Source organism: Neoarius graeffei, chromosome 7 (assembly GCF_027579695.1).
Source record: "Neoarius graeffei isolate fNeoGra1 chromosome 7, fNeoGra1.pri, whole genome shotgun sequence".
Lineage (NCBI taxonomy): Eukaryota > Metazoa > Chordata > Actinopteri > Siluriformes > Ariidae > Neoarius > Neoarius graeffei.
The window spans coordinates 62,378,009-62,397,080 of record NC_083575.1 but is presented as its reverse complement, the minus strand read 5'-3'; the positions used below and the strand labels follow the sequence as shown (position 1 = coordinate 62,397,080).

Genomic DNA, 19,072 nt, shown 5'->3' with positions numbered 1-19,072 from the left:
TCAGAATATGTGTCTCAATTAGGGTTTTTACAACAGTTTGTGGCACACAGACTTGCCTGGTTACGGTCAACTCTGTGCATTGTACACCAACCAACATGGGGTATTTTACGTTAATTGGAGAATGCACAGCTGTATGTAAATGAGAATATTAGTGGAATATTCATTTTCATTTTTCATTAGCCATGTCAACAGCTTTGTAGGAATATTGTTTTTCAGAATAAGGGGGAAAACTGGAATATTTTGTGCATGTAAAAGTGGTGCATGAGTATCACTGCAGTATAAATACTGTTCTATCCATATTACATTATTATGACAACTTTGTAAAATAATATTTCTAATCTATGCAAAACATAATTGTACGGTTTCAGTGGATTTCTATGGAGTTTTGGTTCAATGTCAAAAAGAGCAGTGCAATGTGCAGACTCACATTTTACTCTCTTGCTGCTGGTGGGAATTTGGAAGCATTACTGTCCTGTGTGACACCTCTCACACTCTCACAAAGAAATTTCTTCATAAACAGGTCCGGTGTGAATTGGACTAATGGCAGTAAAGTCACAGGGCAGTGACTCTACAGAATTAAATTCTTCACTAATCTGTCCCTACCCTGCCAAACGAAAGTTTTTGTGTCCATCAAATACACTATATAGCCAAAGTATGTGGATACCTGATTATCACAACCAAATGTGCTTGTTGAACACCCCTTTCCAAAACCATGGGCATTAATATGGAATTGGGTGATGTTGGACAAGAAGGCCTGTAGTCTCATCAGCATTCCAGTTCATCTTGAAGGTTTTCATTGGAGTTGAGGTCAGGGCTCCATGCAGGTCCCTCAAATCCTTCCGCACAGACATGTGCAAACCATGTCTTTATGGACCTTGCTTTGTGCACAGGGGCATTACCATGGGCCTGTCAGTTCCAGTGTAGAGAAATAATAATCCTACAGCATACAAAGGCATTCTATAACATTGTGTTTTTCCAAATTGGTGGCAGCAGTTGGAGAAGACCCACATATGGGTGTGATAGTCAAGTGTCCACATCCATATACTTTTGGCCATATAGTGTAGCACAGGTAGCTTGTGTATTGGTATAGGACTAGCAATTTACTAATTGATTCAGTCAGTAAATGCTTTAACTTGGTCAGAATTGCAATGAATCTATAGCTACCTGCATGGGGACACCATTCCATCGTAAGGCACCATGCACACATACAGTGGTGCTTGAAAGTTTGTGAACCCTTTAGAATTTTCTATATTTCTGCATAACTATGACATAAAACATCATCAGATTTTCACACAAGTCCTAAAAGTAGATAAAGAGAACCCAGTTAAACAAATGAGACAAAAATATTATACTTGGCACCCTGTTTTATTTAAAGAACAAGGATCTATCAAAGTCTGATCTTCACAATACATGTTCGTGGAAGTGTATCATGGCAAGAACAAAGGAGATTTCTGAGGACCTCAGAAAAAGCATTGTTGATGCTCATCAGGCTGGAAAAGGTTACAAAACCATCTCTAAAGAGTTTGGACTCCACAAATCCACAGTCAGACAGATTGTGTACAAATGGAGGAAATTCAAGACCATTGTTACCCTCCCCAGGAGTGGTCGACCAACAAAGATCACTCCAAGAGCAAGGTGTGTAATAGTCAGCGAGGTCACAAAGGACCCCAGGGTAACTTTTAAGCAACTGAAGGCCTCGCTCACATTGGCTAATGTTAATGTTTATGAGTCCACCATCAGGAGAACACTGAACAACAATGGTGTGCATGGCAGGGTTGCAAGGAGAAAGCCACTGCTCTCCAAAAAGAACATTACTGCTCATCTGCAGTTTGCTAAAGATCACATGGACAAGCCAGAAGGCTATTGGAAAAATGTTTTGTGGATGGATGAGACCAAAATAGAACTTTTTGGTTTAAATGAGAATCGTTGTGTTTAGAGAAAGGAAAAACACTGCATTCCAGCATAAGAACCTTATCCCATCTGTGAAACATGGTGGTGGTAGTATCATGGTTTGAGCCTGTTTTGCTGCATTTGAGCCAGGACAGCTTGCCATCATGAATTCTGAATTGTACCAGGGAATTCTAAAGGAAAATGTCAGGACATCTGTCCATGAACTGAATCTCAAGAGAAGGTGGGTCATGCAGCAAGACAACGACCCTAAGCACACAAGTCGTTCTACCAAAGAATAAAGTTAATGTTTTGGAATGGCCAAGTCAAAGTCCTGACCTTAATCCAATCGAAATGTTGTGGAAGGACCTGAAGTGAGCAGTTCATGTGAGGAAACCCACCAACATCCCAGAGTTGAAGCTGTTCTGTACGGAGGAATGGGCTAAAATTCCTCCAAGCCGGTGTGCAGGACTGATCAACAGTTACCGGAAGCATTTAGTTGCAGTTATTGCTGCACAAGGGGGTTGCACCAGATACTGAAAGCAAAGGTTCACATACTTTTGCCACTTACAGATGTGTAATATTGGATCATTTTTCTCAATAAATAAATGACCAAGTATAATATTTTTGTCTCATTTGTTTAACTGGGTTCTCTTTATCTACTTTTAGGACTTGTGTGAAAATCTGATGATGTTTTATGTCATATTTATGCAGAAATATAGAAAATTCTAAAAGGTTCACAAACTTTCAGGCACCACTGTATATGTCAAATTCCTTACAGACATGAATCCAAGCTCCAGAACAATCCAGCAACCTTGCACCTGTGGAGCAGCAACACTACCTGTCAAAATTGTGCTGCAGATCACAGCAGATTACAAGAAGAAAGAGATTACACGGTTTGTTTTGTTTTTTTTCATTCCCAAAACAAATTTTGTGTAACCGCGTCACCTTTTTTTCAAAACACTAAACACAAATCTAAAAACTCTATTTTCCAAAATGTATCTCTGTCCATCAAAACCCAACAATTCACTCAAAACCATGTGAACTTTGCCCAAAATGAAACTTTGTCATCAAAACACACAAGCACGCATGTATACAACCCCAATTCCAAAAAAGTTGGGACACTGTGTAAAACATAAATAAATACAGAATATGACGATTTACAAATCATGGAAACCCTATATTTCATTGAAAATAGTACAAAGACAACATATCAAATGTTGAAACTGAGAAATTTCATTGTTTTTTGAAAAATATATGCTCATTTTGACATTGATGTCAGCAACACGTTTCAGAAAAGTTGGGACAGGGGCAACAAAAGACTGAAAAAGTTGTGTAATGATAAAAAATAATAATTTGGTTAATTGGCAACAGGTCAGTAACATGATTGGGGAAGAACCTCCCAGAGAGGCTGAATCTCTCAGAAGTAAAGATGGGGATGGGTTCACCACTCAGTGAAAAACTGCATGGGCAAACAGTGCAACAATTTAAGAATAACGTTCCTCAATGTAAAACTGCAAAGAATTTGGGGATCACATCATCTATGGTACATAATATCATGAAAAGATTCAGAGAATCTGGAGAAATCTCTGTAGACAAGAGACAAGGCTGAAAACTGACATTGGATGCCTGTGATCTTCAGGCCCTCAGGAGACGCTGCATTAAAAGCAGACACATGTCTGCATTGGAAATCACTGCATGGGGTCAGGAATGCTTGAGGAAACCATTGTCTGTGAAAACAGTTTATTACTGCATCCACAAATGCAATCCAGATATAAACAATATCCGGAAATACTGCCACCTTCTCTTGACCCGAGCTCTTTTATGATGGACTGAGGCGAAGTGGAAAATTGTCCCGAGGTCTGATGAATCAAAAGTAGAAATTCTATTTAGAAATCATGGACACCACGTCCTCCAGGCTAAAGAGGAGAGGGACCATCCGACTTGTTATCAGTGTACAGTTCAAAAGCCAACATCTATGATGATATGAGGGTGCATTAGTGCACATGCCATGGGTAGCTTGTACATCTGGGAAGGCATCATTAATGCTGAATGATATATACACGTTTCAGAATAATATGCTGCCATCCAGACAAAATGTTTTTCAGGGAAGGCCTTCCTTCTTTCAGCAAGACAATGCCAAACTGCTTTCTGCCCATATTAAAACCGCATGGCTCCATAGTAAAAGAGTCAGGGTGCTAAAATGGTCTGCCTGCAATCCAGACCTGTCTCCCATTTAAAACATTTGGCAGATTATGAAGTGCAAAATACAACAAAGGAGACCCCGAACTGTTGAGCAACTGAAATTGAATATCAGGCAAGAATGGGACAACAGTTCTCTTTCAAAACTACTGCAATTGGTCTCCTCAGTTCCCAAACGTTTACAGAGTGTTGTTAAAAGTAGAGGTGATGAAACACAGTGGTAAACATGCCCCTGTCCCAACTTTTTTAAAGCGTGTTGCTGATATCAAATTTAAAATGAGCATATATTTTTCAAAAAACAATAAAATTTCTCAGCTTCAACATTTGCTATGTTATCTTTTTACTATTTTCAATGAAATATAGGGTTTCCATGATTTGCAAATTATTGCATTCTGTTTTTCTTTACAGTTTACACAACATGCCAACTTTTTTGGAATTGGGGTTGTTCTTGACACTAGCACAATCAATTAAAACACTGTAGCCAAAGCAAAGATGTTCTAATGTTATGAATTACAAACCTTAAGTAAATGAATTTGTAAATAAGACAACAATTACTTGTATAAAATTCTACTATGAAGACAAAAACAGTGCAAACATAAGTTTTTCATTTTTTTCAACAGTTATATATTTTACAGTGTTGCACAAGTCTTTTGAACCATGCACTCCCTACAAAAAAAGAATAGTATAAAAAAGCAAATGAAAAGAACCAAGATGCAGTTTAGATATACTGTATGTATGTATGTATAAATTATTCTACATCCTGTCGAAGCACATCACATACTACATCCTACATCCACCCTAGGGTGGACTCTAAGGCTAGATCATTACAAACCAACACCATTGCATGAAGTAAATTTTATCTTCCATATGGATGTCTGTGGGGAGCATGGTGGTGTAGTGGTTAGCACTGTCGCCTCACTGCAAGAAGGTCCTGGGTTTGAGTCTGGCAGCTGAATGTTCTCCCCGTGTCTGCGTGGGTTTCCTCCAGGTGCTCCGATTTCCCCCACAGTCCAAAGACATGCAGGTTAGGCTAATTGGTGGCTCTAAATTGACCGTAGGTGTGAATGTGAGTGTGAATGGTTGTTTGTCTCCATGTGTCAGCCCTGGCGACTTGTCCAGGGTGTGCCCTGCCTCTTGCCCATAGTCAGCTGGGATAGGCTCCAGCTTGCCTGTGACCCTGTACAGGATAAGCGGCTACCGATGATGGATGGATGTCTGTCTGTCATACACCTTCCACCGCCATGCTGAGAAATTCCTCAATCGGGTTGAGGAATGGCGAATAAGGTGGAAGGTATAATCGAGCATTATTGTTAACCCATTCCCAGACTTGAATATTCTGATGGAAACTGACATTATCCTGAATGATCACATACGACTGCTCTGGCTGACCCTGTTTCTGATGTTCCAGTTCCATCAGAGCACCTCTAAGATCACTGAGAAATGTCAGTAGATGTGTATTGTTATGCCATGAAACAGTACAGGGTCAATGATTGTTGTTCTGATGTCGTTTGTAATTTGGTGTCGTCATCGTCCTCTTCCTCCTCTCCTTCTTCTTATCCTTTGACCCACTCCTTTCCTCTCACCCCTTCTTCCACTTCCTCTTTCTCTATTTCTTGGCTGGTTGTTGAGCTCCGTTTTCCCAAACTTAGAGCTTAGCTGATTGTTAGGTTTTGATCTGTCTGTAGTGAAGGAGGTTGAATTGACAGAGTATGATCTAGGGATGTAGACCTCTGCTGCCTAAGAGATTCTGCCTCACAGATCGATCCAGGAACAAACAGCCACTGACACAGATACAGCTGCTCAGAGCTGTTCTCAGTTTATTGTAGGATAAACACGAGTATATATTCGCATTCAAGAGTGTGTTGTAGCTATGTGATTGATTGATTGATTGATTGATTGATTGATTGATTGATTGATTGATTGGTTGCTTTATTCTGAACAGTAAAGAATATATAAATAAACAAAAAAATAAAAATAAAAAATGCAATCATCAAAACATTGTCATAAACAAACAGAATAGCGTAGCCACAAGGCAGATGATGATGATTTAATTGACGAGGCTAATAGGGTGTTCACACGGCACATATTTGCATCGATACTGCACCGATGTATTTTGTTGCGATATATCTTACACCGGTGTAAATTTTGCGCAGCGTTCACACGTCACAACCCTGCTTACTAGAGAGAAGCGTGTTAGCACCGGTGCAGCCCCACTTGCGTTCACACGGCAGTTTCTGCGACCGTGTTATAGTAGCAAAAACTTTATTACTATCATTTCCTTTGATAGTAATAAAGTTTTGATATTTCCTTTTATTACTATCATTTCCTATCATTATTACTATCATTTCCGATAGTAATAATGCGGAAATGAAATATGCGCATGCGTGAAAATGTACTTCTTTTTCCCGGTTGTCATGGCATCACCAAGCGCCGGGAAAACAACGTGGATGAAGACACCAGTGTTGTCAGATACTGCTGACGTTTTCCATCCCAAAATATGTTCAAATCCGCCAAAATGCACTTAAAACTGCCAAATCTGGCAACACTGGAAGACACGCAGTTCTGTTGTTGTTGATATTCGCCATTTTGGAAGCGCAAAATACCAGGATGCAAATTATGCAATGCCCGCATGTAATCAACTCTCCTCACGCGTAGCGAGTCTACCCCTGTAGCGTTCAGACGTCCCATTTTATATCGGTGCTGCCCCGTAAACTAGCATTTACTCCGGAGTAAATTTCTTAAACCACCTCCCGAGCAGGGTTAGATTTGCACCGGTTTAAGCAGCTTTCAGGGGCTACACCGGTATAACTTTGTACCATGTGAACGCTCTACCGGGGCAGCCCCGGTGCTACACCGGAGTAAAAGTTGCCGTGTGAACACCCCTATAGTTATGTAAGTATAATGTAAATGGGTGATGAAGCATTACATCACTGGTTTAGACTACACTATTGTATGAAAAAAGAGAGACATTCTGTACCATTACGTCACCCATCTGGATCATAGTCTCATGAAAAGAAGAAAGACATTACTGGTCAACATAAGCTTCATTAAGCAGAGAGCAAAAATTGTAAGTGAAGATAATATCTCAAGGATTTCACTTAACCAAAACAAGTAGCAATGAGGATTGCCTGTACCAGTTTGAAGAACAAGTCAAACAAATATCTCTATCACTGATGCCCCCTTTTATCCATGCATTCGCTTTGCTTAATAGCTCCCTCATTGGTTGATTCAACAAAGAATGTTGAGAATTAAGCTCGTTTCTGATTCGACAATAACAGCTGTGGACTGTTTGTGTTGCACTGAATGTACAGGAGCTCAGTGTTTTAAGTGGCAGTGTGTTATGTAAGACAGCATGAGGTTAAGTGTGCTTTGCAGTAACACTTGAAAAAAAGTGTGTGTTTCAAGACATTGTGTCTAGAGTTTGCTTACAAAAAGAGTTATCAGTATAGTAACTGATGTCAAGCTTTGAAGAATTGTGTTTGGAGTATCAATTTTAGTGTGTTAGCAATTTAAAAAAAATAACTATAAAAGGATCTCTTTTTTTTAAATGTACTTTATATTTGACACTTATATGATCCAGGGGAAACATCTGGAATCACCAGGAAGCCTGTCACAATCCCAGAGTTAAACAGCTTGTCCTGACTGAGCAATGCCTGTTCTTCAGCAGTGAGCGGGATGCTTGTATAGCTAGTAGCGTTTTATGTTCAGATCATAAAATGAACGAAGTGAAGAAGATACTAAGCAGGTCATAGCTGATGTTACAGGGTTAAGCAGAGTTATATAAGTCAGAAAAATGGCCAGGCGGCATGGTGGTGTAGTGGTTAGCGCTGTTGCCTCACAGCAAGAAGGTCCGGGTTTGAGCCCCGTGGCCGACGAGGGCCTTTCTGTGTGGAGTTTGCATGTTCTCCCCGTGTCCGCGTGGGTTTCCTCCGGGTGCTCCGGTTTCCCCCACAGTCCAAAGACATGCAGGTTAGGTTAACTGGTGACTCTAAATTGACCGTAGGTGTGAATGTGAATGGTTGTCTGTGTCTATGTGTCAGCCCTGTGATGACCTGGCGACTTGTCCAGGGTGTACCCTGCCTTTCGCCCGTAGTCAGCTGGGATAGGCTCCAGCCTGCCTGTAGAACAGGATAAAGCGGCTACAGATAATGAGATGAGATGAGAAAAATGGCCAGATGTAACCAGTGATAAAGGCTGTTTACATAATGAGATACTGCAAGGAATAGTTTAGAACAAAATGTCATAATAAGGGAATAGTGTGTTGTGTGGGGATGCAGTGAGGAAGGAGGAGCTGTTTATGCTTTGGGCTCCCACAATTTATATAGACAGCTGGATGATTAAAGATAAATCAGTCTAAAAATACCACTCATAGAAACATGTATTCAAGGATTTCTCCAACAAAGCAGTTTTAATTATGCATAACGAAAAAAGAAAAAAGTTAATGAGAGCCAAACAACTTAAAGCTTAATGCTCCCTTTGTGAAAAATACTTCTCACGGAGTAGCACATTACCACAGCCTCTTCTTTTCTCCCACATTTTTCATGACAAGGAGGAATCATAGTTATGCACCCCATAACATATTCATTTGCATAATAATTGGACAAGGTAACCTTTACTGTCGCCTTGCTGTCAGAACAAATGACCCCCATTTAAGACCCATGATCATGATTTTAATCATCATCCTTTTGTGAACATAATGTTCACACATAATGCATGAAAGGCACTCAAGATCATAGGTATAGATGAAGCCACTGCCCACACCCAATTTTCCCTTCCTAGCCTGTCCCACAAATGCCAAGTCGCTACATTATCAGCATTCTACAGAATGCATACCAGGCACTGTCCAACAGACTTTCACATGCTACTCCCTCCTCCACTGAAGAGAAGACGTGTGACAAGGTCTAGCACTTCAGTGCCAGACCATGCACTCACCATACTGGACGCCAGAACCAACTCACTGGAGAAAGGTTTCATCCTTCCTGATCACATTGTTGGCAACATCTATATCTGGCCTTGACTCATTCAAAGGACGTGCATATGGATTTCTCCTAAATACTACAACCCCGATTCCAAAAAAGTTGGGACAAAGTACAAATTGTAAATAAAAACGGAATGCAATAATTTACAAATCTCAAAAACTGATATTGTATTCACAATAGAACATAGACAACATATCAAATGTCGAAAGTGAGACATTTTGAAATTTCATGCCAAATATTGGCTCATTTGAAATTTCATGACAGCAACACATCTCAAAAAAGTTGGGACAGGGGCAATAAGAGGCTGGAAAAGTTAAAGGTACAAAAAAGGAACAGCTGGAGGACCAAATTGCAACTCATTAGGTCAATTGGCAATAGGTCATTAACATGACTGGGTATAAAAAGAGCATCTTGGAGTGGCAGCGGCTCTCAGAAGTAAAGATGGGAAGAGGATCACCAATCCCCCTAATTCTGCACCGGCAAATAGTGGAGCAATATCAGAAAGGAGTTCGACAGTGTAAAATTGCAAAGAGTTTGAACATATCATCATCTACAGTGCATAATATCATCAAAAGATTCAGAGAATCTGGAAGAATCTCTGTGCGTAAGGGTCAAGGCCGGAAAACCACACTGGGTGCCCGTGATCTTCGGGTCCTTAGACGGCACTGCATCACATACAGGAATGCTTCTGTATTGGAAATCACAAAATGGGCTCAGGAATATTTCCAGAGAACATTATCTGTGAACACAATTCACCGTGCCATCCGCCATTGCCAGCTAAAACTCTATAGTTCAAAGAAGAAGCCGTATCTAAACATGATCCAGAAGCGCAGACGTCTTCTCTGGGCCAAGGCTCATTTAAAATGGACTGTGGCAAAGTGGAAAACTGTTCTGTGGTCAGACGAATCAAAATTTGAAGTTCTTTATGGAAATCAGGGACGCCGTGTCATTCGGACTAAAGAGGAGAAGGACGACCCAAGTTGGTATCAGTGCTCAGTTCAGAAGCCTGCATCTCTGATGGTATGGGGTTGCATTAGTGCGTATGGCATGGGCAGCTTATACATCTGGAAAGACACCATCAGTGCTGAAAGGTATATCCAGGTTCTAGAGCAACATATGCTCCCATCCAGACGACGTCTCTTTCAGGGAAGACCTTGCATTTTCCAACATGACAATGCCAAACCACATACTGCATCAATTACAGCATCATGGCTGCGTAGAAGAAGGGTCCGGGTACTGAACTGGCCAGCCTGCAGTCCAGATCTTTCACCCATAGAAAACATTTGGCGCATCATACAACGGAAGATACGACAAAAAAGACCCAAGACAGTTGAGCAACTAGAATCCTACATTAGACAAGAATGGGTTAACATTCCTATCCCTAAACTTGAGCAACTTGTCTCCTCAGTCCCCAGACGTTTACAGACTGTTGTAAAGAGAAAAGGGGATGTCTCACAGTGGGAAACATGGCCTTGTCCCAACTTTTTTGAGATGTGTTGTTGTCATGAAATTTAAAATCACCTAATTTTTCTCTTTAAATGATACATTTTCTCAGTTTAAACATTTGATATGTCATCTATGTTCTATTCTGAATAAAATATGGAATTTTGAAACTTCCACATCATTGCATTCCGTTTTTATTTACAATTTGTACTTTGTCCCAACTTTTTTGGAATCGGGGTTGTAGACCTTAAGTCGTTGTTGTTTGTTTTTTATTTTGGCATATCAACTTCTTTTTTTTTCTTATATTTCTTGAGCTGCAGTGAACCATTTGATTGGCCCAGTGGGGAGCCTCTTTGTTGCTCTACTGGGCTATTGTTCGCATATGCAAATTATATTATGCAAAAATAAAGGTCATCTTTCACATTCAAAGGCATCTCTGATAAAATGATAAACATTTTAAAATTCTCTTTTTAGACCGAAAATGGGCACAATTTCTGCATTAATCATAGACATTCATGAATCAGAACTAATAATGATATAATCAGACATATAATTCAAGAGAGAGCGATTCAGGACCAGCTCTCAAAATGGTAAATTATGGATCAATGTGTGCTCATTAGTGCCCTTTGATCCGTTATTACCTCACCCTCGACAGAGTAAGCAGGGTGAGGTATTGTAATCAGTGCGGTTTGTTTGTTTGTTTGTTTGTTTGTTTGTCTGTCTGTTTGTGTGTCTGTCTGTCTTAATAATCTAGCATCTAGATGGTTGCATCAATTGACTTCAGATTTTCAGGGTAGGTGGGCAATGGTCCGTAGATTACCTGATTAAATTTTGGGAGTAATCAGGTCAAGGTCACTGGAAAGGTCAAAATCTTTTTTTTTCAATAACTTTCTTCAAATTCATCATTTTGACTTCAAACCAAAATGTGCATCATTCAATTCTGCTTGCAACCATATGCTGTATGATGGGGTAGCTTGGACAGTCTCTGTAGCAGTTGGGGGTTAAAAGTGTGTGTGTGGGGGGGTGTCAAGGTCATCAGTCAAAATAACATATTTTCCATTATAACTCAAAAACGGTTGCTGATAGACAGATGTTTACTATTATGAGCATATAGGAACTCCCATATGGCCTTTGACCTTGAGTGAGCCTAAAAGGTCAAACTCAAGGTCACAGATCTTCAGAGGGCAATAACTTGAAAACGGTTGATGGCAGACAGATATTTACCATTATCAACTTCTAGGAAGTGCCATATGGGCTTTCATTTGGCACCATGATCTTTGACCTTGAGTGACCTTGAAATGCCAAACTCAAGGTTATGGGTTTTCATAGGACTATACCCTGACAGCTGATGATTGAGAAATATTACCATTATCAACATATAGGTATAAAAGAAGTGCTGCCGGGCGAGGTTTGTTTTACCTGGCAACACTTGTTATTTTAATGGTTGCTCATGTAGAATATCACCAAAGGTTTTATCACTTTACATTGTACACAAAACCACTAACACTTGTGGGTGGGTTACATTTCACACTTACACAAAGTGGATAACAGTATGGGCAGATATTTTTCTTTCCTTTTCTTTTCTTTCTTGCTCATATTCGTTGTATAATGACCTATTTGGCACCAAAGAAGTGACACTTCTGAAAAAGGAAAAAAGTGTAGACCTAGCAACTCTGTATTGGAGGATTATGTAAGCCTTCACAGTGGACAGATATCCATAAACTATTTATACCTTAAAACAGTTTGTGCCAATCATAAGAAATAACAGACATGATGTTAAGAAGAATACTTGTGGAAAATGTCATCTTTAACAGTTCATGTCTAGGTGCATCTTTACGGCTTTGTAAATCGTCTCACTCTGTGTGTGTGTGTGTGTGTGTGTGTGTGTGTGTGTGCTCTCCTCTGCAGGTGTGTATTGTGCAGAAGCGTGACACTGAGAAGATGTACGCCATGAAGTACATGAACAAACAGCAATGCATAGAGCGAGACGAGGTCCGAAACGTCTTTAGAGAGCTAGAGATCCTACAGGACATTGAACATGTTTTTTTAGTCAACCTCTGGTGACTATCCTGTGTTTTTTCACTTTTTTTTATCTATACTGCATGCAGAATGATGGTTATATGGCTATGCTGTCTGCATGAGTGCTTTTGAAAGTGTCTTGTAATATATGCATGGTTATATCTGCTATGTTTCCTTCTCTCTTGCTGTCACACGTTACCTCTCCTGCTAGTGCATATTTGGCTAGTAAGGCATTTTTGGTGTCACAATTACAAAGTCATCCCTCCTGTTTCATGTTCAGGTAATCATCACCTCTCTCTCTCTCTCTCTCTCTCTCTCTCTTTCTCTCTCTCTCTGTCTCTCACACTCACACACAAACACACACACACGGTTTTTTATTTTGCCATCCACTCCAGAAAACACACAAATGTGATCAAGGACATGATTTGTTCTTTCATACGTACAGTATTTCAAGATAGGCAAAATGCTTATCCCGCCTCAGTACTTGTGTCTCAGTACTCCAGGCACACACAGATGGAAGTTATTAATAATGAAGTGCAGTGAATTTGGAACTTTTATCATTCTAATTATAAAATCTTTTCTCTCTGTAACTGCTACAACCTGCTATTATAGTGTGGTTCTCCCCTGTCTCATGCAATTTTAACGTGAAATTTAATTTCAGTCGCAGGGTCTCAGTAAGTGGTCTTATTAATAATTATTTTATTTTCTCTGATTGGATTTCCATCAAGAACAGGGCTCAAAATGGGCTTTGTAGCTTAATTGATTGTTCCAATCATACAACAGTTCATTATTACAATTAAACACCACTCTGTGTATGATTGTGAGCAAAATTCACTCCTGTAAAATATGATGCAAATTAGCCACAAGATTCAAGAACAGGAAACAGTCCGTCACGCAGTACAATGGAATTCTTACGAAACAAATCCAAGCACAAGCTGAAACACAAAAATGTGCAAGAATATATGTTGAGAGATATATAAATAAAACAATTATTTCACAAAATCGAGTTGTACATGAGCTGATAGCTGATGAGGCGTGTAGCGCTGAGCCAGCTATAAGCCATGTACGACGTGATTGAGTGGAATAACTGTTTTATTATATCCACATTCACTGAATTTTGAGAAACAGAGCGTTTTTTTTTTTTTTTGCAAATTCTATAACAACTTTATACAAAACGGCTGACAAAATAATTTCCGCTTAGAATGTAAACAAACCGGCGAAATGACCGTAGCAATTTCTGAAAAATGCTATAATAATAATTCTTGAAAAATAAAAAAGATATGTTCTTCCCATCAAATACTTTTATTCCATATTTTGTTGGGATTTTTTTTTTTAATTGTTGGGGGTGTTTCTTCTTCTTCTTTAGGGTTTTTTTGGTGGTTGGCAAACCAACTAAAAGGTGCAATACCGCCACTAACTGGGCTGGATTGTGGAACAGGCAATATTAGGAGGGACAACTATATTCTTTGAGCTATTTCTTTTTCTTTTAAATACTTGATAATTTTGGGGGGTTTTGTTTTCGACTCGAGTTTTTATTTTGTCCTCGGTTGGTTCAGCAACACGCTCTGCCATTTTGTTTTTCTCTTCTCATGGTATATGAGCTGATAGCAAATCATATAATAATATGATAGCTCATATAGTAGTAGAATAGCCAATCAGAGTGCGTAATTGCTCATATCCAGTGAATGTGGATAGAATATTTTATTCTATATATATATATGAATGTATATATATATATATATATATATATATATATATATATATATATATATATACACACACACACATCTACACATCTATCTACTGTGGTGCTTGAAAGTTTGTGAACCCCTTAGAATTTTCTATATTTCTGCATAAATATGACCTAAAACATCATCAGATTTTCACACAAGTCCTAAAAGTAGATCAAGAGAACCCAGTTAAATAAATGAGACAAAAATATTATACTTGGTCATTTATTTATTGAGGAAAATGATCCAATGTTACATATCTGTGAGTGGAAAAAGTATGTGAACCTCTAGGATTAGCAGTTAATTTGAAGGTGAAATTAGAGTCAGGTGTTTTCAATCAATGGGATGACAATCAGGTGTGAGTGGGCACCCTGTTTTATTTAAAAAACAGGGATCTATCAAAGTCTGATCTTCACAACACATGTTTGTGGAAGTGTATCATAGCACAAACAAAGGAGATTTCTGAGGACCTCAGAAAAACTGTTGTTGATGCTTATCAGGCTGGAAAAGGTTACAAAACCATCTCGAAAGAGTTCAGACTCCACCAATCCACAGTCAGACAGATTGTGTACAAATGGAGGAAATTCAAGACCATTGTTACCCTCCCCAGGAGTGGTCGACCAACAAAGATCACTCCAAGAGCAAGACTTGTAATAGTCAGGAAGGTCACAAAGGACCCCAGGGTAACTTCTAAGCAACTGAAGGCCTCTCTCGCATTGGCTAATGTTAATGTTCATGAGTCCACCATCAGGAGAACACTGAACAACAATGGTGTGCATGGCAGGGTTGCAAGGAGAAAGCCACTGCTCTCCAAAAAGAACATTGCTGCTCATCTGCAGTTTGCTAAAGATCACATGGACAAGCCAGAAGGCTATTGGAAAAATGTTTTGTGGACGGATGAGACCAGAATAGAACTTTTTGGTTTAAATGGGAAGCATTACATTTGGAGAAAGGAAAACACTGCATTCCAGCATAAGACCCTTATCCCATCTGTGAAACATGGTGGTGGTAGTATCATGGTTTTGGCCTGTTTTGCTGCATCTGGGCCAGGACGGCTTGCCATCATTAATGGAACAATGAATTCTGAATTATACCAGTGAATTCTAAAGGAAAATGTCAGGACATCTGTCCATGAACTGAATCTCAAGAGAAGGTGATTCATGCAGCAAGACAAGGACCTTAAGCACACGAATCGTTCTACCAAAGAATGGTTCAAGAAGAATAAAGTTAATGTTTTGGAATGGCCAAGTCAAAGTCCTGACCTTAATCCAATCAAAATGTTGTGGAAGGACCTGAAGTGAGCAGTTCATGTGAGGAAACCCACCAGCATCCCAGAGTTGAAGCTGTTCTGTATGGAGGAATGGGCTAAAATTCCTCCAAGCCGGTGTGCAGGACTGATCAACAGTTACCGGAAACATTTAGTTGCAGTTATTGGTACACAAGGGGGTCACACCAGATACTGAAAGCAAAGGTTCACATACTTTTGCCACTCACAGATATGTAATATTGGATCATTTTCCTCAATAAATAAATGACCAAGTATAATATTTTGTCTCGTTTGTTTAACTGGGTTCTCTTTATCTACTTTTAGAACTTGTGTGAAAATCTGATGATGTTTTTGGTCATATTTATGCAGAAATATAGAAAATTCTAAAGGGTTCACAAACTTTCAAGCACCACTCTATCTATCTATCTATCTATCTATCTATCTATCTATCTATCTATCTATCTATCTATCTATGCTGTACAATTTAAGCTAAATTCATAGTGAACCAACAGTTGAACCGAAGTATTTAATTCTAGCTTCAGTAGTGCCCAGTAGTAATGAGTCTGGCTTGACATCTGCCAGTTTGCATGCACTGCTAGCAGGCTTTAACTCAGCTCTGTGACAGCCGTCCTCCAAATGGTATTAGCCTGAACAGAAATGGATAGTGAAATGCAGCCCACTAAATACACACAATGCAAACATTTCATTCAAAATTTGAAAGCTTTAAAGGTTTTGGACTGACAGATATACCTAGCTTTAGCTAACATGTCTGATCACATGTAGACTGGCGTGGGTCACACACCTGCTGCTCATATCTGTATCATGTCACTGGTGGTCTCAGCAGATGTACACTGCCTGTGACTTCATTGAAAGGTCAAAGGCTATCCAAGCGGTTCTCCCTGGAAGTTCTCTGGTGTTCATAGAACAATAGTTTCATATGTAAGTAGCGTTTACATGCTCGCTACCAAAGACCAGTTAAGATAAGTGAATGTCCCTGCACATGGAGAGCTACCATAAATGCTAGTTCTGTCCAAATAATCATTCTACACATCAATGATTTCTTATTTCCTTTGCAGTCAGTCTGAAATACAGATGCAAATATCAGCCTCTAATATCATTACATTACAGGTATTTAGCAGACACTCTTATCCAGAGCAACATACAACATACCCAGAGCAGCCTGGGGAGCAGTCGGGGGTTAGGTGCCTTGTTCAAGGGCACCTCAGCCATTCCTGCTAGTCTAAGGAATTGAACCGGTGACCTTTTATTCCTCAAGCTGCTTCTCTAACCATCAGGCCATGGCTTCCCCAATATAAATGTTGTTTACATTAAAATATAAACAACAAGCTGTTACCACAAAGTTGCCATCAGAGACAATTGGACTGTCGGAAGGATTAGAATCACACAACCATTAAATAAAAGAATCAATCAGTGACAGGTCAGTGAATAAACCATTTATATTGTTTTATCAACCTTTAATGATAACATAAAATACCATTACAAACCATTACTATAATATGTGCATTGATGAAGCTGGATGAAATGCCTCAACCTCAGTATGGGTTTTCTTACGTTCAATCCAGGAATCATAGTCCGAGGTCTAAGCAAGGCTCAGAGCACAGGCACATGCTGGTGGTCTCACCAGATGAAGCAGCAGATACATGCTGCCTGAATACAGAGTACAGGCACATCAGTAGTGTTCCAAAAAGATTTTATGATATTGCCTCATGCCTGGCATGTCCAGGAAATTTGTTAGTTATCTACTGCTTGCATTTAAGCTATCGCTTCACTCTGCAGATGTTAATATATCTGGGGGGAGCTGATTGAAGCCTTGCTCCTAGCTGTGGGGCATGACACATGCAGATCCACCATGTGAATTCTGCCCTGTATGCTGCAATTGAAAAAAGCGCAGCTTTCATAATCTCAAAACTTTCACAACCAAATGGACTGGAATTACGGCACTCCATCCAGTCAGAGATCCATGCTGGAGACAGGCAGACACACAGGCAGTCAAGATAATCATTGGCAGGGCCAAAAATGTAAATTAAATAAGCTGGCATGGGTCAAAAGAAAGAGGAACAAGAACATGGAAACACAAGGCTTAGAAACAAACAATAACAATGAACTAGACCAGAGATTCTCAAACTGTGGTACGCGTACCACTAGTGGTACGCGGGCTCCATTCTAGTGGTACGCCAAAGAATCACTTAATTAAATATAAATAAAAATAAAAAAAACGTCAAATACTATATAATACTACATAATATCCGAATGGATGAAAATATCTTATCAACCGATGACAAGAAATTGAAAGGAGATACAAATTAAGTTAATAATTTTAAAAAGTTTGCAAGTGCTTCTGGGTAGCCATACGTAGCGTACGTACGCATTCCCGCCGGTTCCGCTGACAGACGGTTATCCGCCATTGGTAGACTAGGCTGTGATGGGAAAAGGTGGAGGTGGCTTTGCTAATTATGACGAGTACGACAAAATTACTGTCGTGGCTTAAATTCGCGAATGGGAGCGTGGATCAGGAGAGAGGGAGAACTGAAGAGGACGTGTGTGAGCCGAGCGCAGATGCTAACGACAGTGGCAAAACCATCCCCAGAGCTGCTAGCAAACGGCAGAAACCAGTGAGGAAGAAGTATGACGAAAAATACATAAAACTGGGATTCATTTGGAGCGGGACAGAGGAGCTGCCCAGGCCGCAGTGTGTTGTATGTGGCGATGTTCTGAGCAAGGAGTCCATGAAACCATCGCATCTCAAACGACATCTTACAACCAAACACACAGCACTAAAGGACAAACCAACGGATTTTTTTTTTTTTTTACGAAAACGTGATGAACTGAAGCAGTCCAAGTCCACCATTCTGTCCTATGGTACACCCATAGCCAAAGCACAGGAAGCTTCATATTGTGCCAGCCTCCTGATCGCCAGAGCCGGTAAGCCGCACACAATCGGGGAACTGCTGTGTTTGCCATTAGCCAGAGAGATGACAATATTAAATATACTTGTTAAATAAAACCTCCGCCTTGTTTTTAATGAATACTTAGACCTACTACGCTACTGTATTTTAATGTTGGTCATTATGGTGGTACTTGGAGAGCAAAGTATTTTCTGAGGTGGTACTTGGTGAAAAAAGTTTGAGAACCACTGAACTAGACTTCACAATGGTACACAGACACAATAGGGTAAAGAGTAAATAGACAAATTAATCAAGGACTTATACAAAATAGGTGACGATGATCAGATAATAAGCCAATGACAGGACAGAAGGCAGAGACAGGACTAAAATAGAAATCAAAACAAATATAAACCCTTAGCCATGTTGTCAAAGGAACCGTAGGACGAAGGGGGGGATCCATGACAATTACAAATTAACCAATAGAGTGTTTCTATTTTGTGGTTGTTATTTTGTGGTTTTCATTTGTCTCTCTGCAGAAGCTTTTAAAGCTTTTATGCAGAACCTTACAACAGAAGAATTCCCTTTCAAGTAGGGTTCCAAGGATGTGAATAAAAACATTCATCTTTCATGGACATTGTT

General features: G+C 39.7%; 1 protein-coding gene across 1 annotated transcript in view; it reads left to right on the top strand.

The window, feature by feature from the left end:
• Window positions 1-19,072, top strand: part of LOC132888723 (serine/threonine-protein kinase 32C-like) — a 212,250-nt gene that overhangs the window by 72,368 nt on the left and 120,810 nt on the right. The window contains exon 2 of the mRNA XM_060924807.1: window positions 12,420-12,571. Coding sequence (XP_060780790.1) covers window positions 12,453-12,571 — 119 coding nt within the window. The 5' untranslated portion in view covers window positions 12,420-12,452. The remainder of the gene's footprint in view (window positions 1-12,419; window positions 12,572-19,072) is intronic.